This window comes from Eptatretus burgeri, chromosome 7, assembly GCF_056783735.1.
Source record: "Eptatretus burgeri isolate ZD-2024b chromosome 7, Ebu_testis_v1, whole genome shotgun sequence".
In the NCBI taxonomy this organism is placed as follows: Eukaryota; Metazoa; Chordata; class Myxini; order Myxiniformes; family Myxinidae; genus Eptatretus; species Eptatretus burgeri.
The window spans coordinates 83428814-83456313 of record NC_140967.1 but is presented as its reverse complement, the minus strand read 5'-3'; the positions used below and the strand labels follow the sequence as shown (position 1 = coordinate 83456313).

Below are 27500 nucleotides of genomic sequence, written 5' to 3'. Positions count from 1 at the left end.
CAATCAACCAGTATCGATGCCGTGCATCCAACTTAGAGAATACTAAAAAATTGTGGAAATTTGGTTTGATTTCCTCCAGCATTGACATTTGATAGTTGGGCCTTTTGATGACCTCTTTGAGGTCCTTCATGTCACGACATATCCAGAGCCGACCATTGGGTTTGCTTGTAGAGACTATTCTACATACCTGGTCAGAAGGTTGTCACTCTTGTGAGAATGCCAAGGTTGTCCATCTCATCGAGCTCACACTTCATTTCATCCTGGATGTGTATGGGACAGCAGCAAAGTGCTTGTGTGGCTGCAAGTACGGTATTGTTTGTAGTGATGTGTAACTTCCCTTTGAAATGACCAATTCCGTTAAATCGGTCAGGGTAAAGCTTACCGAGGTCATCTTTGGATGTGACTGGTAGGTGCTGTGATTTATCATCATCTTTCACAGTGCAGTTGAGCACTACAAGCTGTAGGGCGGACAATGCTGGGAGGCCTAATATGGCTGAGCCATCAGACTCTGTGACATAGAACTCAGCATCAGCTGTCATCCCTGGTATGAGCATGGTATACGTATATCCCTGAAGTGAGGTATATTAGATCCCCCACATGCATGGAGGGTAGTCTTCTTGGAAATGGTTGCACCATTCTGGGGAATGCCAAGAGTCGAGCTTGTCTGAGAACATTCTTCTGAATATTCTTAGTGGTAAAACGTTTCCCTGGGCACCTGAGTCTCTCTTGGCTCTGAGAGTGGTTGGAGTGTTGGAACAGTTGTCCACTTGAATGTCTGTGATAGCAAAGACTTCATCTCGCTCTTCACTTGGGATGAGGCCAGCAAAAGCAGCCCACACAATATCGAATGTCAAAGTCTCAAACCCTTCCTCCAAATGCAGAGTGCAGGACTGGGGTCCGCCAATCCATTCTGGGTGGTTCAATGCCGGACATGTTATCTATGCGGACCATGGGAGAATGTGCGTACGTCGCGGAAAGTCATCCGAAGAACGTGTTGGCAATGGCATCCTCCGCTGAAGCACGCAAGGGGTGGGAGATCATTGACCAAACTTTGTTCTTGCCCTGTCAGGGTGGTTTAAAAGTAGAACACCGCTGCCACCATGTGATAGATCAGAACCGAGCAAGGTGAATTAATAATCACGGGGAGAGCACACATATACAAATGACCATGAGCCAGATACAGTTGGTTGCCAGAGGAGGTGCTTTGAACAGTGCGCCAGAAGAGGAAGTACCAGAAGTCATGAGTACAATAAACTGATCAAAAACACAGAATTGTATATTGGTGAATCGTATGTGAATTATCTTACAGAATTATTGGTAATAGCAAAGATCAATTAATAATTCAGTGGTTGACAGGGGGAGCGGAGCATTTGCCCCCACCGCCCTCCTCATACACCTATGCTTGGTGGACATTAAATACCCCATGGCATAGAAACAGCATATCCAAGGTAGAGTGATCAGGTCCGAATCCAAATTGATGATCTGAGATGAGGCTGTTGGAGGAAAGGAATGATGTTATGTGAACTGAGATGATGGATTCCATGACCTTGCTGATGATTGGAAGTAAACTAATTGGTCTGTAATTAAGGGGATCAGTTTTTGCACTATTTTTTATGTAATGCAGTGATGTTGGCTGATTTCCAAGAAAACAGAAGACGACTTATGGTAAATGACAGGATGAAAAGTGCAGAGAGAGGAAGTGCAAGAGAAGCAGAGCAGTTTTTTTTAGGACACCTGAGTTGATGTCGTCTGGTCCAGTTACAGTCAGTCAAGGGTTGGCAAAATCTTTTGCACCTTCTCAGGGGAAAAGACACAGAATCCAGGAGCAGTTGAGTACAACTGGGAAGGATGGGTACAGAGACATGGAGACAGAGACACAGACACACACAGAGACAGAGAGAGACAGCGAGAGACAGACAGGTTCGGGACACAATATTTTGAAGTTAACACATTGAGGCATTCGGCCTTCTCTCGAGCGGAATTGGCTGTGATGCCATTTTAAGTGAGGGAAGGGATCGAAGGGGAGCATATACCAGACATACTTGACAAAGCATCATCAGGTTTTAGAGGAGGGAGACATGTTTGAAAGCTCATTCTTGAGATTGGACAAATGTTGTTTTTTGGTTCACCTAAGAGTAGACACACTTATTGTAGGCTTTGGGAAATTATCTGAGGTTGGCTTTGGTTCGATTTGTGTTCCAGGAGGGTTTTTTTTTTAAATGCTACAGCCTCACCACATAATTCAGAGTACCAAGAGTGGGAGAATGGGTAACATAACTGAAAATGAAATGGGTTGAATATGTGCATAAGAGAGAGCAGGTGTTTGTGGAAGAATTCCCAGGCTGAATTACTATCAGGGGTGGTAGATATATGAGACCAGTCCTGAAGTGTGATGGCTGCTTGCAGTCCCTCTTAGTTTGCCTGAGTGAACTGCCAGACATGCCGGTGCTGAGGCTGTTCTCTGAGAATGGCCAAAGAGATGTTGACCATCACAAGCACATAATCAGATGAGCCGATTGGGGCAGAGGATGAGCAAGATACATTGGCGTGTAAGTTTGTCAACACCAAATCCAGAAGGGAAGATTTGCCATTGGGAGAAATCCAGATTGTAAAATTCATGGAGTGAATCAGTCCCATGGAGTCACAGAAGTCCTTTGCGGAAGTGCCATGGCTGGTGTGAGAAGTACCAATAGCCAGCCAATTAGCATGGTGACAATTGAAATCACCACATATGGGGAAAAGAGAGAGAGAGAAAGAGAGAAAGAGAGAAAGAGAGAAAGAGAGAAAGAGAGAAAGAGAGAAAGAGAGAAAGAGAGAAAGAGAGAAAGAGAGAAAGAGAGAAAAAGAGAGAGAGAGAGAGAGAGAGAGAGAGAGAGAGAGAGAGAGAGAGAGAGAGAGAGAGAGAGAGAGAGAGAGAGAGAGAGAGAGAGAGAGAGAGAGAGAGAGAGAGAGAGAGAGAGAGAGAGAGAGAGAGAGAGAGAGAGAGAGAGAGAGAGAGAGAGAGAGAGAGAGAGAGAGAGAGAGAGAGAGAGAGAGAGAGAGAGAGAGAGAGAGAGAGAGAGAGAGAGAGAGAGAGAGAGAGAGAGAGAGAGAGAGAGAGAGAGAGAGAGAGAGAGAGAGAGAGATATGGGATGAGTGATTAAAAGTTGGTCCATGTCATCAGAGAGAGGGAGAGAGATATATATACAGATGTCGTCATCACTTTTGGGATGATGGCAGACAAATATGAAGTAAAAGTGGTTCGACCAGTCCACCCGAGAGAGGTTCCCTCTCCCTCTCTGGAGTGGGCTGGTCCATAAGATTGAGAATTAAATTATCTTCCCAGTATTGGATGCAGTACAATCCTATGGAGATGTAGGGGGCTGCAGCTCTGCTAAGCTCATGTCTAATAAGCAGAGCCTTTGCAACTGTTTTGCTGGTAAAGCGTTTTTTTTAATTGAAATTGTTCCATATTGCTCACAAAACTGTTCTGTGTACCACAGACAGGTGAATATGTGGTAGGTGTTTCCTGTTGGACAGGATGCATGCAGCAATAGCTGGTGTGGCATTTGCTGCCTGACACCCACGACAGTAATGGGGTCTGATCTCGATATATACCTCGTATGGGATGTTGTCACGTGAGGCCCTTTTGGGCTGTAGGCATAATGGTGGCGTGATGGTATCGTCATGGCTTTCTTCCAGGTCGGAGAACTTCATCAATCATGTTCATGGAACTCACGACTGCTAAAGATAAGAGTGATGTCTCTTGGTTGTGATTGGTGGGGGTGGATGAAAACGTGTACATATGGCATTTGTTGGTCCCAGATCATGGGACTCTATTGAGTCTTTGAAGCCTTACAGCTTTATACCAGTTAATGATGCGAATATAATCTATCTTGTCTTTGGCCATGCTGATGCAATGTAGCATATTCTGTATAACAGGGTGTTGGTTCTTCTGAAGCAGTTTCTAGGCTGGTGGTCAAACTAGGTAGTTTGTGATCTCTCTCCCAGCAGTAGTTCAGCCAGGAATTTGGTCATGGTGCCGGCAATAGCTCGCATACTCTTCGTGAAGGACACCATGGGATCTTGAACGTCCACCAACTAATGCCATCAGATGGGACACCGGTTTAATGTCTAGTCCTTCCGAGGGATGGCACACACATATTGATGAATCACCCTGCCTCAGAAACACTGGGATGACTGCATTGGGATTCGCACCTGAGAGGCAAGTCTGCCCCTATCTTTAACCCAACCTGTCAGCCCATCTCAGACTACTGCAGTTGGTGCAAATGAAATACGTGAACTGATTTAATTTTTAAATGTAGTTAATAACTGTAATGCTCAGTGGATAAATAACAGGGATCTGAGTGTACAGAAATACATTTCCATGAAGTGTGTTTGAGTGTGGTTGTGCGGGTGGTGGGGGTAGCTCAAGAGGTGAGTATGGAAAGTATAAAATGATTCAGTCAGCTAAATGTTAATTCCAGATTGTATTCAGGAGCAGTGGAGTGGAAAACCTCCTGTATTATTCGTCTGTTCCTTCATTTTATCAACGACCTTGCCTTGTAACCTCAGAGTCGTCAGCTAAACGCGAGGTGAAGGCGATATTTCTCATGGGAGTTCTATCCTCCATCGCCTCTTGACAGCACGTTACAATCATCTCTATGCATTCGGTCCCACCTTTTCGTCTTCACCTATGCGACACCTACACAAATGTCCATCGGCATGCAGGTGCATTCCCGAGCTCGAAAGTTGCGTCTGAGCTCGAATTTCAAAAGAGAAAGGGGGGGAACAAAGCCAAACGGTTTTTGAAATTAATATTCTGCACGCAGTCTTTTGCTTCTTGGTAGCAAAGCCAACCTTCCGAGAACAATTCAGCAGGAGATGTATATTTCTGGAGTTATATGTACATCAAAGGTAGGATTGTAGATCTTCGCACCTCTGTCCGGTACTTGAACATCCATTCATTCCCATATTTCCATGGAGAACAGCAGCTGGAGCAATGATTTTAGATTTGAACCATTTTCATGGTCCTTCATTGTCCAAAAAAAAAGAAAGCCTCATTCATTCTCTGTTGCAGGGAAAGAGCCGCTTTATGGGCTTTCTTCTCTTTCGGTTTGTGATAATGATGAATCCCACCACAAACACTGCTGCACCTCTATCACCCTTGATTGCTCAGCGTTGCACCCTCTGAAAAATGGCTGGCTTCTCAGGGATTGTGCTTTTGGCCATCAGAAAATCTGTCAAAAATGAATTAGTCTGTGAAGAGCCGACGAGGCGTGTGTGCCACCGAGATGAAAACGTGCACTCGCTCAGCTCCCGGATCGCGTACGGAGGGACTGTTTGATAAAATATTTAAAACATATGCCCCATGAATAATGGAGGGGCACAAAACAGGATAGAATGGAGGTGGCTTCTTCATTATGAGACAATGAACCAACCGCATTTGGTTTAATATTACCATACATATGTCAACAAAGGATGGGACAATTGCATTTTGGTGACAATGCTCCTTGACATTTTTCCAGCCCCCCCCAAAAAAAATTGGGAAATGATTGTGGGATTGTTTCAACACAACTGACGGTTATTATTGTAAACTAGCAGAATACCTGCCCTACGGGCGATCTTGTTCCGAGCTTGGAACACATTCTGACGTATACCTTTATTTGGGCGGTGTATATGCAACCGACAGCTGCTTCAATCGCTCCCAAAAATAAAAAAAATAAAAACAAATAACCCGGGTTACGTACATGAAGCGAAAACTGCACTGGTAAACATGGGGACAGGAATACTGTACTGTAAAGGGTGGAGACTTGTAATACCCTCTCCCACCTGGAGCGGCGCCACACGATACACATTTATGGAGGGAATTTGCGTGTCGTCCCCCCCCCCTCTCCGATCCCTTAAAACCACCAGCAAAGATGAAAACATCCCTATACACTAATTAGGGTCATGCTGATCCTATGCAGCAAGTCTGGATGGAGTCAGCCAAGAACTGTCAGAGTAGCGCGATAAACAAACACACAATATAGCAAGGATTACTATTGCTCTGACCTAGTGCTTTTCAAACGATCTCAAATATTACATGAGCAAATGTATCCATTGTCTAAAAGGACTTACTGTAAAGACCTTGATAATCACCTCCACCACCAAAAGTGGATGGAGGCTATGTTTTCACCCCATGTATGTCTGTCTGTCTGTTTGTTTGTGAACAGGATATCTCAAAGTTGTGGACAGATTCAGATTAAATTTGGTGGAGAGCTTGGGTATGTGATAAGGACAAAAATGATAAGATTTTGGTAAAGATCCAGATCCGGATCTGGATCCGAGAATTTTTTAAGTGACTTTTCACCATTTATCACGACCTTGCCTGGTAACGTCAGCATGGGCGTCGATTGCTTTTGAAAAGTGGGGGGGGGGGGGACATTGCATGTCCAGACCACGAAGCCCACTTCGTGCCGGCATGGACACAGCAAGTCTACCCTTGCAAATTCTTGATTGTGTACGCTCGTTGACATGCTGCCTTCTGATCACACAAATCCCTTAAATTAATCTGACCATCTATCGACCATCTTTTTATCAAATGTAAGCAGACGGAGCGAAATTGATTAAACATTAATCATACACATTTCAAAGTTTCAAGTGTCATCAAAGAAATACATATATATATATATATATATATATATATATATATATATATATATATATATATATATATATATATATATTCATATATAAAGAATTGTTTATCAAGCCTCCTTCTCACGACCCTTGAACTGATTCACTAAACATAAAATGAAAACTAGACTGACATACAAATTAATATTACACGAGTACGGTCAACTTACCTTAAAAGTTGCCAAAAAATGAAACCTCTTGTCTGCCGATTCAGTTAAAAACTTTGTAGCAATGTCTTGGGGGTCGAGTGCAGTCAGACGATCTCAGTGAACATGACAGATCATGAGATGGTTGAGGCGTTGTTGGGTCATCGTGGAACGTAACGAAGTCTTCATACGTCTGAGTGTGCTGAATGACCGTTCAGCTTCGCATGAACTTACTGGGGAAACCAATGGAAGCCTAAGCAAACGTTCTACCTGTGGGAACATTCGACGGACCTCCGGCACCATGTCTACAAATATCTTACGGTAATCCTCAACAGATGAACCACTGAACTGGTTACGAAAGAAGCCAAGTTCTTGCTCTAGGGAATCCGACAGTTCGGGATATTTGCGGACTATTTGTGGTTTGAATGACCCAGACAGGAGCATTTCACCCAAGTCCCTATACGCCATGAGGTCGGTTGATGTGAAGTACTCGTTCAAGTTCTCAGATGCGCTGTCGATGACTTTGAAAAATTCAACTCTGTATACCTCCTCTGCAGAATTGGCAGTGTATTCCTGTGTGCCTCCATCAAGTCTCTTCGGAAGCTTGCGCTTACGAGGGAGGGTCACTGGATCTCGTTGGCACTGCTGGAGCTTCTGTTGTGCTGCTTCGAAAACCTTCTTAAACGTCTGGTCGGTATGGAGAGATTTGAGATTCTGTGCAGTTACCTTTGCAGCAGTAAGCTTACCAGAGATGGTAACCTGTGAACCCTGAAGTGCCTTCTTGAGGTATTCAAGGGATTGGAGAACGGGCAATGATGCAAACAGACCGAGAACACACTTTCCTGATGAAAGACAGCTTCGAATACCGTTGGCTCGCGATGCCGTGTTCATACCAAAGTCATCACTTGCTTGTTGAAGGGCATCCAGTACCGCTTCATAGTTATCGAATATCGATTTCACGGCAGGAGAACGAGTTAACCAACGCATCGGGCAAATTGGCCTCAGGCGTGTAGGGCAAGGAGTGTCAGCATCATCAGCCTGTATATTCAAGTTCAGATGCTTGAATTTTCCAGAGTTGTTGTAGATGTTGCTGAGTACCTGGACATAATCAAGAACGTCTCTTATGAACGGTGCAGTTTGTAGGGCTTTGGATGTAATGAGTTGGGTGACATGAGCTCCACAGTGAACATAATTGGCTAGCGGTTGGAGTTTTTTTTAGCTGTGCTTGACAGCCCTTGTACTTTCCGGACATGTTGCTTGCCCCATCGTAAGTCTGCGCTCTAAGGTGTTCAATAGGGAGTTGACACCGAATTAGGACATCCTGAAGCATCTTACAAAGTGAGACTCCTGTTGTTGACGATACTTGGAAGAGGCCGATGAGATCTTCTTCTTCAACATCAAAGGAATCCGTCACATAGCGCACACACACCGACTCCTGCTCATTACCCTGAATATCTTGCGTTCCATCAGTTACGAGTCCGAACTAAGTGGACATTTCATTCACGTTACTGCAGATATTTCCGAGGATTGCATGACTCATCAACTGTAGAATTTCGTTCTGAATTTCTCCTCTTGTGAATGTCGTCTTCCTTGACAGCCACGTCTTGAGGTTTACATCATCCTCGGCCCGCAACTGTAAGAGCATTTTGAAATTCCCTTCAGAGGTATCCTTCCCACGAATTGCAAAACCTTGTCGGGCTAAATATTGCAGTGAGGTGATAATCTTCAGAAGTGCTGACCGTGCAGATCTTTGCTCTTCTAGCAGTTTGCTGCTCAGCTGCACATGGACACCAGGTTGACTTCTGCGACATTTCAGATTTTCAGAGGCAAGCCTATGTGTGTTTGATCGTTCATGTTGTCTGAATTTTTCTGTAGCCTTTTTCCAGTTCCGAAAGCCCTTTGAGACAAATGCGTCTTCTACACAGCGGGCAAGTTCGGTAAGTTTTTTCACGAGAAGCGTCCGTACAGGTGTTACAGGGTACACCGCCAATGCTCTGATCAAAATGAAGACACGGAAAATCTTTGAACCACAATCTTTGAAGATTGTGTTCTTGATTTGCATGCCATCAAAAGGGATCACCAAAGGAATGAGCTAAAATCAGTTGTAATGTGAACATTTATGTAATTCTCTACCTCTCACAAACCACGAGACCAGGAGACGAGGGATTAAGATCTGTTGCCGTCCTGACTTGCACTCTCTTCTTTCCAATTTATTGTACATAGTTTGTTGATTCGTAAATACGTTCATCATTTCCACTAGTGCGTGCCCGTACGTGCGTGGCCGTACGTGCGTGGCCGTACATACAAAAAAAACCCCCAAAAAACCACAACTTTGAAACCGCGTGCCTTTGTTTAAGTATAGTGCATGCCCGTACGTTTTGTTTAAGTGTAGTGCGTGCCCGTACGATTTGTTTAAGTATAGTGCGTGCCCGTACGTTTTATTTAAGTAAAGTGCGTGCCCGTACGTTTTGTTTAAGTATAGTGCATGCCCGTACGTTTTGTTTAAGTATAGTGCGTGCCCGTACGTTTTGTTTAAGTATAGTGCGTGCCCACACGTTTTGTTTAAGTATAGTGCGTGCCCACACGTTTTGTTAAAGTATAGTGTGTGCCCGTATGTTTTGTTTAAGTGTAGTATGTGCCCGTACGTTTTGTTAAAGTATAGTGCGTGCCCGTACGTTTTGTTTAAGTAAAGTGCGTGCCTGTACGTTTTGTTTAAGTATAGTGCGTGCCCGTACGTTTTGTTTAAGTATAGTGTGTGCCCACACGTTTTGTTAAAGTATAGTGCGTGCCCGTATGTTTTCTTTAAGTGTAGTGCGTGCCACTACGTTTTGTTAAAGTATAGTGCATGCCCATACATTTTGTTTAAGTATAGTGCGTGCCCACACGTTTTGTTTAAGTAAAGTGCGTGCCTGTACGTTTTGTTTAAGTATAGTGCGTGCCCGTACGTTTTGTTTAAGTATAGTGTGTGCCCACACGTTTTGTTAAAGTATAGTGCGTGCCCGTATGTTTTCTTTAAGTGTAGTGCGTGCCACTACGTTTTGTTTAAGTATAGTGCGTGCCCATACATTTTGTTTAAGTATAGTGCGTGCCCACACGTTTTGTTTCAGTATAGTGCATGCCCGTATGTTTTCTTTAAGTGTAGTGCGTGCCCGTACGTTTTGTTAAAGTATAGTGTGTGCCCGTATGTTTTGTTTAAGTATAGTGCATTCCCGTACGTTTTGTTTAAGTATAGTGTGTGCCCGTACATTTTGTTTAAGTATAGTGCGTGCCCGTACGTTTTGTTTAAGTATAGTGTGTGCCCGTACGTTTTGTTCAAGTATAGTGCGTGCCCGTACGTTTTGTTTAAGTGTAGTGCGTGCCCGTACGTTTTGTTTAAGTATAGTGTGTGCCCGTACGTTTTGTTTAAGTATAGTGCGTGCCCGTACGTTTTGTTTAAGTATAGTGTGTGCCCACACGTTTTGTTAAAGTATAGTGCGTGCCCGTATGTTTTCTTTAAGTGTAGTGCGTGCCACTACGTTTTGTTTAAGTATAGTGCGTGCCCATACATTTTGTTTAAGTATAGTGCGTGCCCACACGTTTTGTTTCAGTATAGTGCATGCCCGTATGTTTTCTTTAAGTGTAGTGCGTGCCCGTACGTTTTGTTAAAGTATAGTGTGTGCCCGTATGTTTTGTTTAAGTATAGTGCATTCCCGTACGTTTTGTTTAAGTATAGTGTGTGCCCGTACATTTTGTTTAAGTATAGTGCGTGCCCGTACGTTTTGTTTAAGTATAGTGTGTGCCCGTACGTTTTGTTCAAGTATAGTGCGTGCCCGTACGTTTTGTTTAAGTGTAGTGCGTGCCCGTACGTTTTGTTTAAGTATAGTGTGTGCCCGTACGTTTTGTTTAAGTATAGTGCGTGCCCGTACATTTTGTTTAAGTATAGTGCGTGCCCGTATGTTTTGTTTAAGTACAGTGCATGCCCGTACATTTTGTTTAAGTATAGTGCGTGCCCGTACATTTTGTTTAAGTATAGTGCGTGCCCACACATTTTGTTTAAGTATAGTGTGTGCCCGTATGTTTTGTTTAAGTGTAGTGCGTGCCCGTACATTTTGTTTAAGCATAGTGCGTGTCCGTACGTTTTGTTTAAGCATAGTGCGTGCCCACATGTTTTGTTTAAGTATAGTGCGTGCCCGTACGTTTTGTTTAAGTATAGTGCGTGCCCACACATTTTGTTTAAGTATAGTGTGTGCCCGTATGTTTTGTTTAAGTGTAGTGCGTGCCCGTACATTTTGTTTAAGCATAGTGCGTGCCCGTACGTTTTGTTTAAGCATAGTGCGTGCCCACATGTTTTGTTTAAGTATAGTGCGTGCCCGTACGTTTTGTTTAAGTATAGTGCGTGCCCGTACGTTTTGCTTAAGTATAGTGCGTGCCCACACGTTTTGTTTAAGTATAGTACATGCCCATACGTTTTGTTTAAGTATTGTGCGACATAAGTTAGAAAGGTGAAATAAACCATTCTGGTCGCTAAAGGGCCCAGAAACGTTGCGGGGTTGACATGGTGAAGAAGAAGCTGACAATCCTTTTTATTTTATTTTCAACGCTGCATTTAAAATCTCTAATTTAATCATTCTAAATCACACAGTTTAATGAGACACCTTATTCTGTCGGTCTCTCCTTCGTCTTCGTCCTCGTGCAAACGGAAAATTATTCGGATGATGGCGGAAGAGAAATTCCTTCCGGAACGTTATTTTTCCTTGTAAAAATTGCAAGCCGCAGATAAGCTACGAAGCCTAAGCCTTTTTTAATCGGATTTTCGAGGTAATCTCATTACTACCCTATACATAGTGTATAATCCGAGAACAGAATTCAAAAAGAATTTTCCGTTCGTTTGTCCGAACCACTGAGGTGAATTTTGCATATTTTTCAAAAGCTACCTTTTAAAACCTATAATTTAATCCTCATAAGTCCGACGACCGAATGATACCTCTCGTTTTGTAAGTCTATACCTCACCTAAGTCCAAATACCGATGAAAACATTATTTACATTAACCGCTGCAAAAGATAGTGAATCAGCGCATTCTATTTTATGTTTTCCAAGTATTCAAAGCTAATTTAGTCGCCAAAATTCCCACTTTCCTTCGATTTTCACCCGGTTTTCAACGTTGAGATTTAGGCAATTGTTATCGACTGCGAAATATGAAAACAGAATTACAAAATATCTTTCCGTTCGTTCGTGCGAGCTGGTAGAGTGAAACCGCATCATCCTGCAGAAGCTCCACCATCTCGATCAGCATACCAGACCGCGAAATCTTTTATTGGCTGATAACTCGACGGTGCAAAGTCATAAAAATTAAACACACACATCATCGTGCAGGTAGTAACATCAGGCATCCGGCGATATAAGTTAGAAAGGTGAAATAAACGATTTTGGTCGCGAAAGGGGCCCCGAGCCGTTACGGCCTAACACTATCCGAGGCGTGGCGGTCCGGGCCATGAAGCCGCGATTTCTTTAAACACTCATAAAATGACAATACAAAGTCCGAAAACGTCCCAATATACCTCAAAATGTCCAGGTCATGTTCCCTGTTAGTGGGTGAACAATCCAACGCTTGGCGTATTCTGCTTTGCAATGATAGGAAGAGCCGACATCGAAGGATCAAAAAGCGACGTCGCTATGGACGCTTGGCCGGTGGGAGACCATGGCTTGGGAAGCACGGATTCTCAATGTTGAATTGTTAACCTATCATCTTTAATACAACTATAATAGACCAATAAAACGAACGGTTCTTTTTCTTTTGTTGTTTTTGGCAAAAAGTAAAGATCCAGAGAGGCTCCAGTGTTAAGTAACTTATGTTCAATGAAAAAAAGTGGGGGGGGACAATCGATATGTTGTCCCCCCCCGTCCCCCACCAATTTATGCCCATAAACGTCAGAGTCATCAGATAAACATTAGGTGAATGCGATATTTCTTATGGGACTTCTGTTATGAGTTGTTGTTGTTGGATCTAATGATGTACAGCTGAATGTGGAAATAAACGTCAATTGGGCTCGAACCTTCGTCTGGCTCTTTACCTGGTGGCAGTGGTTATTCACATTGACCCATGATGGAGCGTTTTAAACCACCCCCGCCACTGTCTCTGGATGCTTCGAACCTCAGCGATGATTGGCGTCGATGGAGATAGCTGTTTGAACTGTTGTTGAAGGCGTCAGGACAGAGTACGGAGTCGATACCGGAGAGCAAGGAAGTCGCCATTTTGTTGCATTGCGCTGGTGAGGCTGCGGTTGACGTATACAACACATTCATGTTCAGCGAAGCCGCGGACAACAAGGAACTTGACTCGGGATGTGAGGAGTTCAAGGAATATTGTAATCCATGAACGAATGCAATTTATGAAAGGCACCGTTTGTGGGAAACCTGACAGCAAGAGGGTCAACCCTTTGACTATTATGTCACCGAGTTGAGGACGAAGGCCAAATCATGCAGTTTTGCGGAATCGGAGAACATGGTTCAAGGCCATATAGTTTTCGCCAAGTCGGATTTATGCCAAAAGGAGCATTTACACCACGGAAAGGATCTTGACTCACCAAAGCAGTGGACATATGTAGAGCAGCCGAGGCAAGTCGCGCCCAGTTGAAGACCATGACAAAGACACCGCCCAAAGTAAATAAGATGTGCAGTCTTTGACAGCAGGGCAAAGTGCCGGGTCATACCCATATTCCTCGCAGTGAACACCGCTCATTTTTTGGCCCCGGAAGGGCCACCGTCCATCAGTATGTGTTCTCGATACAAGCACCAAAAGAACCGGGTGCATGGATGCCCGGCTAAAGAGAGAAGCCGCAACAATTGTGGCCACAAGGGCCACTTCAAGAGAATGTGCTGTGCTCAACCTCGGAGACGAGTAGATGCCAGACACTGAAAGTGATGACGAATGTGATACAGTAAGTCTTGCTCAGTTGTTCATTGATGGCGTTGATACTGTCACCAGCAAGAATTTCTTTGTGGACTTATCTATTGAAGGTCAAGCTGGACACTGGTGCGCAGTCATCCCTTTTCTCTTTATCAGAAATTGCCAACAAAACCCCACATCCATAGTTCATCTGTCACTCTCAAAGCATATGGGGGGCATCAGGCTGCGCCCAAAGGTAAACCTGCCTTCACTGCCAGACAAACAACACACACACACACACACACACACACACACACACACACACACACACACACACACACACACACACACACACACACACACACAGAGAGAGAGAGAGAGAGAGAGAGAGAGAGAGAGAGAGAGAGAGAGAGAGAGAGAGAGAGAGAGAGAGAGAGAGAGAGAGAGAGAGAGAGAGAGAGAGAGAGAGAGAGAGAGAGAGAGAGAGAGAGAGAGAGAGAGAGAGAGAGAGAGAGAGAGAGAGAGAGAGAGAGAGAGAGAGAGAGAGAGAGAGAGAGAGAGAGAGAGAGAGAGAGAGAGAGAGAGAGAGAGAGAGAGAGAGAGAGAGAGAGAGAGAGAGAGACAGAGAGACAGAGAGACAGAGAGACAGAGAGAGAGAGAGAGAGAGAGAGAGAGAGAGAGACAGAGAGACAGAGAGACAGAGAGACAGAGAGACAGAGAGACAGAGAGACAGAGAGACAGAGAGACAGAGAGACAGAGAGACAGAGAGAGAGCACGTTTGAGTGCTGTATTGTTGATTCCTCGGCACCACCTATTCTCGGAATGTCAGCTTGTCTTGCCCTCGACCTGATTAAATTTAATGACAACAACGTTGATATTTGTTCCATGCATCCACAGCCAGAGCCACTTACATTGCCAGGTATAACCCAGGTGTTTGCGGATGATTTCATGGCCTCGGAAGGTTCAACCATCCCGATCATATCTAATTTGATGAACGAGTGTGTCCAGTGTTCGAACCTCAACGTAGAGTTCCGCATAGCTTGCACAATCATCTCAAGCAGAAGTTCGAGGACATGGAATCACGAGGCATCATTACATAGGTGATTGGGCCCACAGACTGGGTACACAACCTTGCGATCATCAAAAATAAGGATAGCTCGTTACGGTTATGTTTAGATCCAAGGAATTCAAAAAAAGCACTAAAATCCCTACTACAGAGGAGGTAATCAGCTGATTAGGAGGTAAGTGGGTGTTTTGTGTCTTTGATCAAAAGGACTCGTTCTGGTAGGTTCTACTAGACAAGGACAGTGCATTGTTGTGTACTTTTGACATGCCTTTTGTAAGATATTGTTGCAACGGAATGCCTTTTGGACTCAGTTCTGCAAGCGAAGTAATGGAGAATCGCAATCAGAGTGTCTCTGGTGATCTCGAAGGGGTGTATTTCGTTGCGGATGACATGGTTGAATTTGGGGGAGTTTTTGCAAGCCACCATGAAAGAAAAATTTTACAGTTGTGGAAAGGGTACATTGTCATATCACTCTCGATATCCAAGCAGATTCATATAACATTGTCCCATCTATTCAATCTAATTTCTGCTTTGGAAAGTCATGTTGGGAAAAGAGGAGAGTTTAGCATTTATTATAGAGATTAATAATCTCTCATTGGCTTCTTTGATAGCAAGTTAGATTCAGTACTCTATTTATTATTTTATGGATACACACTTACAAAATGTCATGAAAGTGTCACTTTTTAAATTCTGATAAAAGTAATAATGACTCCTCAAATTTATAGGTATGTGGGCTGTTATTCTTGCAGATATTTTGAATTACATGCACCAATTACATGGCAGCTACATGCATGTGAACTCGTGCTTGGTTGTCTGTCTGCATGCCTAGGTAGGAAGGAAATTAAAGAAACACAAAACACATATGTTGTTTCTTTTGATGTAGAGTGGGGATTACCTTGGTTTCGTGGAACACGGACGAAGAGGGTGCATACACAACTTCTGCGACATCAACTTTTTGCACTGATTTTGAATTTGATTTGATATAATAAAATGAACAGACAGGAAGACATCAAGATAATTGAAAGGGAAAGTTTTGGTTCTTGTCCTTTACAGTCTCAAAACGGTGGCACTGATAGACAATAACAGAAGTTGCGGGTCTGGGATAACACCTGGGTCAGGAAGATTGCGGGAGTGAGGAGGGTGGATAGAAGGAGGACGGATGAACTGAGGGAAGAGATTGATGTGTAGATGAGCATTATGGGGATATTGATAAAAAGCCAGCTGAAGTGGGCTGGACACTTGGTGCAGATGGAGGAACAGAGAATGGCAAAGAGAGTGGATAGGTTGAGGAAGCAAGATAGGAGGAAAAGAGGAAGATCTTGGTTGAGATGGGAATATTATATGCCTGGTAGTGGCTTAATGGTTTGGGTGGCAGGCTTGGGATCCTCAGGTCCTGAGTTGGAATCCTGCTTGGCCATTTAATTAATACTAGGTGTGGCTGACTCAGCCGATCATCCTTCCAAGGTCAGCAAAATGAGTACCGGCTAGCTGGGATGATTGAGCCATTCGAGTATCATGTGTTGGAGTGGTGATCCCATCCAGGACTGCGCCCAATAGCCAAGGAGACTGCTTCAGCAGTAGTGACGCTCTGTACGGAGTATGGTCCCAATGGATGGATGGGAAGATTGTGTGAGGAGTGATATCAATAAGGTGTAGGTGGTTGTGGAGTGGAGAGAGTTGTCTGAGGACATGGGGAAGTGGAGGAGTATTGTGATGAAGGCATGGCAGAAGCTTGGTGCTGTTGGACCTCACCCCTTATAAAGGGAAGAGATGGAAGACGAAGGTCAAATGCGATAAATCACCTTATTTGTTCAATCCACCGTTGCTTAACACTTAGTTACTTGGGAAAATGATAAATACTGCGGGTATGACTCTACAATTGGTGATTACAATCTGGAACGAAACACTGTACCATCTTCGCAAAGAAATCTTGGCCATATTCTACGAGAGTGTAAAACCAGGTCGTGAGTCGTCATGCCAATGTGATGTCATTTCTTCAGTTCACTTTTGTGGTGTATTAATTTATAAATCTTATTAAAAAAGATTTTTTTTTGGTTTTGGTATGGGCACGATACCCAAAAGAGAATATCACTTCCTTCCATTGGAATCATTGTGATTGCTTCAGCTGTCATTGTGTTCAGCATGATGACATTTATCAACAATTCTGAGGATGACCAAATTGGCGATATCTAGATGTGGTACTTTAGCGATGTATTGTGGCATATTTTTCATTCTTGTTAGTAAGACTTCACTCGGAAGCAGTTTTTTAAGCTTATCATTTTGTGCACATTTGAATGGGTGGCCATTTTCTTCCGATGCCAGCCCAACATTTGGAGAACTGTCGTACTCCAAAACTACTTTAGAATTTAAATTTTTAAATGAATTATTTGTTTTTAATTACTTTAATTATCTTTATTTAATTGATGTTTTTTTTTGGAAGAGAGCCCTGGTTTTTTTATTTTTATTTAAAGCTGCTCGAAGTTTGTACTTCAAGACACAGATCGTCCATTCAATGCTTTTGAGATGGAGCATCAAGAGCGATTCTGTTACATCATGATGCCGTGATATCGACATGTCACAAGTGCGGACACGATGAACCTTCCAGAAATACACAACAACCAGTATCATCTTTTAACCAATAACAGGGGCAAAGTGACAGTTGGTGGTGATGCCATGAAGTGATGAATCAAACATACCCCTCTGGGTTTCGTTTTTGTGGAAAAGCGAAATGTATGTCCACACCCTCACGGTACACATGGATACACAAGGAACTTTCATTCAGAAGGAGGCCATTTGGCCTATCAAACCTACGCTCCATCAACATTACATTAATTTAATCTACAACACTGGACCGAACACTCGGTCAACAACAGTGGTGGGAATTACAGAAAGTCCTCGCTTAACATTGTCCTAGTTAACATTGTTTTGTTATTAAGTCGCTGATGTATTGAGAATATACTCATTTAAAGTCATTCACCATTCCGTTATAAAGTCACTTTACCTCTAAATCAGTGTCAAACTAATGGGTTTTCTCGTTTTAATAAAGAAAGTTATCTTCAGCTTGGTCGATAAAGTGGGTTTTGATGAGATGGAAGAAGTTTACGTCACACAACCTCTGCAATCACATGGAGAAGATCTGAACCAATGAAGGTTTGAAGCAATGAGAGATGAGAGAAATGCAACTGGAGATAATGACATTCAATTGTTTGTTTAAAATTATTTAAAACTTGTACTCGACATTTAAATAATGTCTTTTGTCTAACGACAAAATTTTTTCCCTCTAACCTAGCTACCCCGCTATTTACATTAATTGTTATGGGGAAATTGGAGTCACTTAAAGTCATTTCAGTTAAACAAGTCTGGCTGTTCATAAACAAACTGGCCATTTAAAACTTACCGCTTTGAAGATCTTGTCATGGTGGTAAATGAGGTAAAAGAGGAGACTAATGAAGAGTACAATATAAGCTGATCTGCACTTCATGATGCGAACAAGCAAATTAAGGATCAGCATTGTGGGCTCAAAGTAGAACGATGAGAACAATGGTGGTAATGGGGACAATGGAGAAGTAAATCAGAAGAGTTCATGATAAAAAATAAGCATTAAAAAGTTCCCCTGACGTTACCTATACAATTAATATGAGATGAAAACTTTTAATTAGAAATGGTCATTTAATTGTTTATTTTCATTGAACATCCTTAAATTGAACAAATAAAGCAAAGATTTCTTTCCCATTATTGCATACATTCCTTCATTCATTCATTCCTCTGGTTGTGGATGCCATTTATCAGAATCACATCCCTGTTGTTTTCCTGTCATTAAATCATGGAAATAACTCCAGAAAAAAAAGCAACAGGCCTCACGTTCGACAAAAGGTCACAGGATTTTTGCCATCTGTTCAGGGTGCCAATGATAACTTTTGTATGCTTCACAAAAGATACCGTGCAATTTTGAATGTCCACTAACGACCAATGTAGGAATATGACTCCTCCAGATTAATGTCGTTCACATCGATGGTGCACACACTGAAAACACCATGGTGACAGCTTATAGCAGGGTCAAGATTCAAAACGAAGTTCGAGAACTCAAAACCGACTGTTTTGCCGCCATGGTTCCAATCAGCCGCCAGGCTGATTAGTTTACGTTTTGTATCCGACATTGGCTGGATCTGAATTCGAACCTGAACAAAAAATTAAAAAAAAAAATCAAATCGGCTTCTTTTTGTCACCTAACAAACTCATCCACCAAGTTTTGGCCGAATCCGTCCATAACTTTTTTTGATATCCTGACATATGTCGTTTTTGGCCCGATCTCTCAACGGTGAAAAATCACTTTGAAAACTTCTCAGAGACAGATCCAGATCCGGATCTTCACCAAAATTTAATCATTTCGGCGGTGTCACATACCCAAGCTCTCCACCAAATTTTGTCTGAATCCATTTACAACTTTTTGAGATATCCTGTTCAAAAACAGCCAAACAAGCAAACAGACAGACAGTGGTTAAAACAACTACCGTGCACCTTTGGTGGCATAAGGTAATTATGCAATATTTGACACTTCATAAACCTCAAAAAGGAGAATAAATATTTGAGTTGAGTTTAGAAATGTTAAGAGTGGGATTTGGGAAATAAAATTGCATTGCATGAATATTTTAAGTTACTGTACTTTGTTTAATTATTTATTTATTTCCAGGGAATTGCTAAAATAATTAAACTCTTGGAAGAAGATATTCTCAAAGAGGTTTATTTTATAAAATATAATGATATACTGTATTTAAAAGCTTTTCAAACATTTGACCGACATTCTAACATTTCAGTGGCATATTTATGTTTGCATGTCAGATCTTTCTCAGAACGACTGACCAAAAGGGAAAAGCAACTTCAAGCTCTTTTTCATTTAAATGGTAACATGCAGAAAATAGCAGCAACTACTATGCCAGTTTTAGTATAATGAGTGATGGTCATGGAAAGTGATGCAAATTATAAAATCTCAGCCTCCTTCACAAAAAAAAAAAAAAAATCTGACTACTGATCAGTGTGAGCATAATTTAACATTGCATCAAAAACATACAAATGTGATGCAGTGAAGACCAGTCTGTCCCTCAGTGAACGCTTATTTCAGATGCTTGTTTTGTGACAAAGTCATATGTTTCTACACAATGGCAGGCTCATACGGTCTATCCAAATGCAAGAATTCCACAATACAAAACCCAAGAAACATATTGTTGAAATGTTTAGAGACACTGGAAGTGTGAAAGATCAAAGGACACAGTGGTCACAAACCATCAGTGAGAACACATGACAACATCGAGGTTGTAAGAGATGCTTTGCAGGCATCTCTGAAAAATTCACACACCCACTTGCACAGCTTGTGGGAACTTCTTGCACGACTTTGGCAGAATCATACACGATGATCTCAAACTGTATGCATACAAGAGAGTTACTGCAGCACCAGAGCAAAATAAATAAGAGAGAGAGGTTCGAATTTCGCCCCGCCATTGCCCAGCAGATCAATAAAGACCAGGGTTTTCTCGACATCTTCTGAAGTGATAAAGCCCAATTCTATTTCACTGGGCATGTGAGTAAGCAGAAAATGTGATTTTGGACAGAACACTAACAGCACTTATCGAGAACAACCAGTTTATGTAGCTAAAGTAATGGTTTGGTGTGTTATCCGAAGTAGCGGTTTCATGGGACGTTTTTTACTTTGAGAATGAAACTGGACAAACTGTGACAGTCAGCACAGATAGATACATGGACATGCTGCAGAGAAGATTCCTCCTGGTACTGAGAAGGAAGGAAGACATTACTATTAATTCAGTCATCTTCCAGCAAGATGGTGCAACACCGTATATGTCTAATGGTGCTTTGGAATTTTTGAGATGACATTTCCTGGGTGGGCGACTCATTTCTCAATGGACAGACAACCCCTGGTCTCCCTACTCCCCAGATCTGTATCCTTCCGACAACTATACTGATGGGAACCATCAAAGCGAAAGTCGATGGAAACAACCCATGCACGACAGGAGTTGAAAAAACATCAGATAGGAAATCAGGTGCATATCAGCTCCAGTTCTCAGCCATGTCATCGACATCAGTGTCCGTCTGGCAGCTGTCATCCAGAGTTGCGGTGCTGGGATTGAGCACTTCATCAACCACAAATGAAATTGCTCCTTATTGCTTGTTGAATAATTTATTGCTATGATAAACAAAAATCAAACTAATCCTGTGTATTAGTTGACAAAATCAACCAGGCAAGCATGGCAAAGACATGGCAAAGGCAAACAAGGCATGGAAACATGGCAAGGTAAACTGGGCTGGCAGGTGTCGTTGGCTGGCCTCTCATAGTACACATACCTGAGGGGGGACAGGACGCTGGCCGATCACGTGATGGGCTCAGGCCTAAATTTCCCTCTATTCACCCCATGGGCCTATACTTGTTGTCCGCACCCCTCCATCACCATCCATTCCCGCTCCATCCTCGGGTCTCTCCTATCCCAGCTATCCCCTCTCAATACTGTCCATGTGGCTCCAGCTCTCATTTCTCAATCTTGAGAACCCACTATGTCAACTTTAATTTTCCAAGAGAAAATGTGGATCTGTGGGAATCTCAGCGTGAGTTTGAAATACGGCTGCAGGTCCCCAAGTGTTATCATGCGGGAAAATCTAGCAGCCGATAATCATCTTGGTGGTACAAAGGAGAAACATTTCTCACAATCCTAGCAATTTTTACATCATCAACTAATCTTCCCCAAGACTTGCCAAAATGTCTCTCCTTAAATTATGTGGTTTTAATAACCTTAATCACCCGTGGTCCCACACGTTCCTGCTTACACTGGTTCGAGCCTGGTCCTCTGTGTTTTTTGACTCGTGCTTCCACACAATGTTCTGGCTGGGCAGTGTGGCTCCATCTGTCGTGTACGCACATGCGGCTCCACCTGCAGACAGTGTGGCCCCCCATGCGTGCACACTCATCGCACTCCCTTGGCCGCTGAGGCCGCCACCGAGCTGACCTGCTCAATTCCAAATTTGGGGCGGGAACTTTCACTGACCCCCCCCCCGCCCCAGTGCCCTCTCTCTGGCAATTGGTGCCCTGGGTCCCTCTTCTGGATACCCAGGCCCACAAATTTTGCATGTCCCTCAGGGCTCATGGCCTACTCATGGCTGGTGCACTCCCCCAGCACTGGACAAAAAATATCTGCAAAATATTCAGGCACAGCTATTCCCGATTGTGGTGTTGATATTTTTGATGAATGTTGATATTTTTATTTTATTTTATGGTGAATAGATCATTGCATTCCATGTCTTACTATGTTTACCATGTGGGGTCGTTTTGTTTTGATTGGTGGATGTTGTGAGACTAGTTGGTTGGTTGGTGTTTTGGTGGCTCCTCTGCCCGAACTGGAGTGGTGACCGAGTATGGAAAATCTATGTTTTTACATTTCAGAAGTTTGGATGGTGTCATTGTTGCTATTCTTTTTTTGTGGTGATTGTTTGGTTTTGTGCAGTGTATGTTGTGAGGCTAGTTGGTTGGTTGGTTGTTCTAGCACATATTTCTAGTGCAGTGGATTTTGGGAGTGAAAGTTGTTTTGTTGTTTTGTTTGTGTTGTTAATTGGGTGTGGTGATACATACGTATCCATGTTAGTTGCTGCCTTGATAACATTTGAGCTTCGTTTGAAGTCACAAATTGTTTATCTTGGACTAATGACGTTAGCTTAATGGTTAAGGTGGCTGGTTTAAGATTCTAGGGTCCTGAGAGTGCACCCCTGTTGTTCCATTCAGTCAACACCAGGTGAGTTGATTCAGCCTGTCATCCTTCCGAGGACTGCAAAATGAGTACCAGATTACTGGGAAGAATGAGCCATTACTGCCTGAGCAGCCACATGCATACGAAGATTTGAAAGGAGTGGTTATTCTTCTTCTTTGTCTTCTGCGAGTGATGTTACTTTTATCGCAGGCGACGGGTTTTCTGCTAAGTTGTCTTGAGACTCTTTTTCAGTTGGTCTTCAATCACACTCAGCTTTGTCTTCACACTGCTTGGGCTTAAGTGAAGTTTGAATGGTTTGAGTAAACCATTGATGCATCTGGAGATTCAGGATACTTGGAAGAGATGGACCAATCAATAGCTGGCATCTCTGCAATTGACTTCGGATACTTCATGACTCTCTCCTTTGGTGACTTTCTTGGGGGATGTTGACTGAAAAGAACAAAAGAATATCAAGAAAGATTTAGCCTTTAAATTCAAACTAGTTCATGAGAAATAGATGACGTACACTGAATAACTTTCAATGGACAAGTTATATACTACCGAGTGGCTTCTGAAATTATTTTTCAACTTAGAAGGATATAAAATAAATTATATTTAAATTTAATGCTTTCCTGGTTGATGCACGAGAATAAGAACAGAATCATGTCTAAAACCTGGACCCACATAATCATACTTGGAAAGGGGGGGGGGGAAGGGGAGCTACTTGTGTTTGAAGGTTCCACCTGGTCCTGATGATACATCGTAATTGAGAACACTTCCTTACATATTAGCAGCTGTACAATGTGGAAAGCTATAAAAATGTGGATTGCATTTTTGCAGTAATTAAAAATAGTAAGTTAAATTTTTTTTTAAGGATTTCATGTAGCAGTATATCTGCATAAAAGAAGAAGAATATGAAGAACAACCACTCCTTTTCACCGATTCAGACACAAAGGTCTGCCGAGGCAGATTTCTTTGGCAAGGAGGCACAATCCTGGATGGATCGCCACTCTGACACAGGATACTCAAATGCCTCATTCTTACCAGTAAGCTGGAACTCTTTTTGCTGACTTCAGATCAAGGATGATGGGCTGAACCCACCTCGTGTTATTTTAATGGCACGACAGGGGCTCAAAGTCAGGAGCCTAAGATTTGAAGCCAACCACCTGAACCGTTAAGCCAACACCAGGCTCTCATCAGCATAGCTGAAGGGACAAATTATCCTGTACTCGGAGAGTACCCACCCTACAGGTGATTTGCTCCAAGCATGCAACACATTCTTTTGACACGTACCTTTATTTGGGTGGTGTATAGGTAACTGACAGCTGCTTCAATCGCTCCTGAAAATAAATAAAATATAACCCAGGTTACATGCATGAAGTAAAGACATACGTACTGTTCATAATTCAAAACATCTCACAGCACTGGAAAGTGTGTGTGTGTGTGTGTGTGTGTGTGTGTGTGTGTGTGTGTGTGTGTGTGTGTGTGTGTGTGTGTGTGTGTGTGTGTGAGTGTGTGTGTGTGTGTGTGTGTGTGTGTGTGTGTGTGTGTGTGTGTGTGTGTGTGTGTGTGTGTGTGTGTGTGTGTGTGTGTGTGTGTGTGAGTGTGGGGGGGGGGGCAGGAATACTGTTCTGTAAATGGTGGGAATTTGTTATACCCTCTCCCACCTGGAGGCAGCATAACATACATCTATGTAGAGAATTTGCATCCCTCCTCGTCCCCACACCTCCCCTCCTCACCCCCCCCAAAGACCATCGGTACAGATAAAAATATGTCTATACATTAATTTGGGTCATGCTGATTCTATGCAGTAAGTCTGGATGTAATTGGCCTAGAATTGAAGGAGCAGCATGACAAACAAACACCAGTCTGTGAACTATAGTACGGATTGATGGAGATTTTGAAATCCCCAGCTTTCAGCTCACAAATACAACAAATAAAGGATTTAGCACCTCCAGATGTGTTGGAAAGTTGAAGCTGGTAATTGGTTCTGCATCTGGTCACAGCCGAGTTGTCTGACCACCTTTGTCAAAGCCTACAACTTCAAAAGTGTTCGGAGCACAGGACAGCTTTTTTTTTTTTGCTGCAAGTCCACTTGTCCCTCTTTAAGGCCCGGTCACACCTTGACGTTTTAGCCAACATATGCCGATTTTTGAATTTTTTTTCTAAAACGCTGGCACACGTTGAATACGTTATGGGTAAGTTTTGATAACATTGAGAGCACGCTGAAAAACACTGCCATACGTCGTTGTACGTTGGCTTTAAACGTTGTACTTTTTGGTTGTCCTCAAATTTTTTCATGCTTGAAATTTCACGACGTATGCCGGCGTATGACTCACACGTTCCGCTACGCTGGCCACAGGTTGTATGCACGGTCTGCGATCGTTGACAGACGTCAACACATGCTACTTGTAAGTTAATCATAAGTTGAGACACGCCGAGGTAATGTTTAGCGTACCCGAAACTTATTTCTAACCTATGATTAACGTGTTGTTGGCACGTTACGCGATCGTTGCCACATGTCGACAGACGTTACTTTTAAGTTACTCGTAGGCTGAAAGACGTCGGTATAATGGATCGTCCTTGCGTCAGCGTCCACGGCCACGGCCAGGACACTTATTTGCAGCATTCTTCAAACTTTTCTTTGGCATGACGAGGATGTTCACACTTCGATGTCTAGCTTGGCTATGATTCCAATTGTCCATCGGCAGCGTCTATTTAAAATAGTCGAGTTTGAGCGTCTTAACACGTTCAGAAGAAACGCTTCAAATTTCCAAACCCCAGCGTCAAAAAACAAAGGCGAGTGACAGCAATTTAAATCGTTCATTGTGAACAATGAAAATAGCTGAGTGGTACCGTTTAAAAGTCGTTGAGTGTAAAAAAAAATCCAATTGTTGAGCGCAAGCGTCTACTTTCAATAGTGGAGATGCAGCCATTTAAATCGTTGAGTTTATCATTTAAATCGTTAAACGCAAGGACGATCCATCATAACCCACACCCTCCCCCTCACACTCACCTACTACTGCCAACATGAACAAACTAATACTAATACTAATACTAATACTAACACTGATACTGATACTGATACTGTTACTGCTGACATGGACATCGACTCAAAAAGGACTCGAAAACACTGTTGGGTTCCCCTTTTATGAACACCATTTTTATATACCAATTCCCAAAACCGCTGGGAGCACGTCTTTATCTGGCAGTTGTAAGCTAGAAACACGTTAATTAATTTTTTTTTTGTCGACCGGAAGACGTCATTGGAATACGTCTACATACGTCGATGTGTGTTGGGACTACGTAAAGAATTGGTTCAAAGCACGTCAAACATAAGTTAGAAATAAGTTTCGCGTAAAAAAGACATTACCGCGACGTGTTTCGACTTATGAGTAGATAATACGTAGCCTTTGTGGACGTGTGTAAGCGTCCACATATCGTGTGTAAAACTTATCCCCATCGCATGCGGAACGTGTGTCATACGCCGAGCACGTCGTAAAATTTTGAACATGTTTAAAATTTCTTGACGTACTCTACTTACTACGACGTATGATAGCGTACTTTAGCGTTCTACTCACGTATACCAAACTTACTCATACCGTATTTGACGTGCCCCAACGTTTTAGACACATTTTTCTTAGGTCGGCATACGCTGGCAAGATCGCCAAGGTGTGACCGCGATGTTGACACTTCCATTTCTACGGCAGTTATGATTCGAATCGTTGTGTGTCAGCCTTTTAATAGGCTACGTCACGACATCGTCGGCGATGCGTGCAATGCGCTATGCCTAAGTTAGACTATCGTTGGGCATCGGTTGTGTAGGTCGACAACAGGTTCAGCATTCGTTGGTATAAGTTATCTATAACACAAAGAAACGTTCTGTGTCCGTTACCAATGCGTTATACATAAGACCAAGTCGCTATGAATACGTCCGAATCTTTAAAAAAAAAACATCAAAAGTTCAACGTAAGCCAGCGTTTTACATACATTTTAATACTTTGCCATCGCTGGCTAAAACGTCAAGGTGTGACCGGGCCTTTACACTAACTATCCATTGCTGCAGCAAACTAGCTGGGACGACCAAATGGGAAGTTTAACCAGAAAATATAAATAAAAATTAACACATGCTAATATGATAATGTGTAGCTGAAAACAAGTCTATAAAGGTTAAAATACACTTTCTAATTTAAAGAACAATAAAAGTTTGGAATCGGTCAAAAGATACAAATCCTTGATTAAGTATACCTGCCCTGTATTGTAACATATATATATATATATATATATATATATATATATATATATATATATCATAATATAATACGTAAGATGTCGTAAGAGACAACCAGGGTTGTGTCAGGAAGGGCATCCGGCGTAAAACATGTGCCAAATCACTATGCGCATCATACGGATGATCCGCTGTGGCGACCCCTAAGGGAGCAGCCGAAAGAAGAAGAAGAAGAATAATAAGATAAAGATATATATATATATATATATATATATATATATATATATATATATATATATATATATATATATATATATATATATATATATATATATATATATATATATATATATATATATATATATATATATATATATATATATATATATATATATATATATATATATATGCGCCTGGTGTTGGCTTAGTGGTTAGGGTGGTGGCTTGGGATCCCAGGGTCCTGAGTTCAAGCCCCGTTGGTTGCCGAATTAACACCAGGGGGTTGACTCAGCCGGTCATCCTTCCGAGGTCGGCAAAATGAGTACCAGTGTACTGGTCCCGGTGTATGCCCCGGTAAGAATAGGTGTACCATATCCCTGTGTGTCGTAAGAGGCGACCAGGGTTGGCGTCAGGAAGGGCATCCGGCCATAAAAACATTGCCTCAAGAAAAAGCCCAACCCCTGCACAGCAGGGAAAAATGGCTGTAAAGACGGTCAATATATATATACATATATATATATATATATATATATATATATATATATATATATATATATATATATATATATATAT

The 27500-nt window shown here is 42.4% G+C and overlaps 1 protein-coding gene across 4 annotated transcripts in view; it reads right to left on the bottom strand.

Moving 5' to 3' along the window:
- The window catches only part of SLIRP (SRA stem-loop interacting RNA binding protein), a 244313-nt gene that overhangs the window by 11057 nt on the left and 205756 nt on the right, over window positions 1–27500 (bottom strand). For 3 of the 4 annotated variants that reach the window (XM_085889289.1, XM_085889288.1, XM_085889290.1), the window contains one exon: window positions 23774–23820. Coding sequence is in view for 1 of the 4 variants with exons in the window: in XM_085889292.1 (XP_085745418.1) it covers window positions 22853–22930; window positions 23774–23820 (125 nt within the window). In the remaining 3 variants the exon portion in view is untranslated. Of the gene's footprint in view, window positions 1–19506; window positions 22931–23773; window positions 23821–27500 lie in introns of those variants that run through there. The other variant, XM_085889292.1, reaches the window with a different exon arrangement.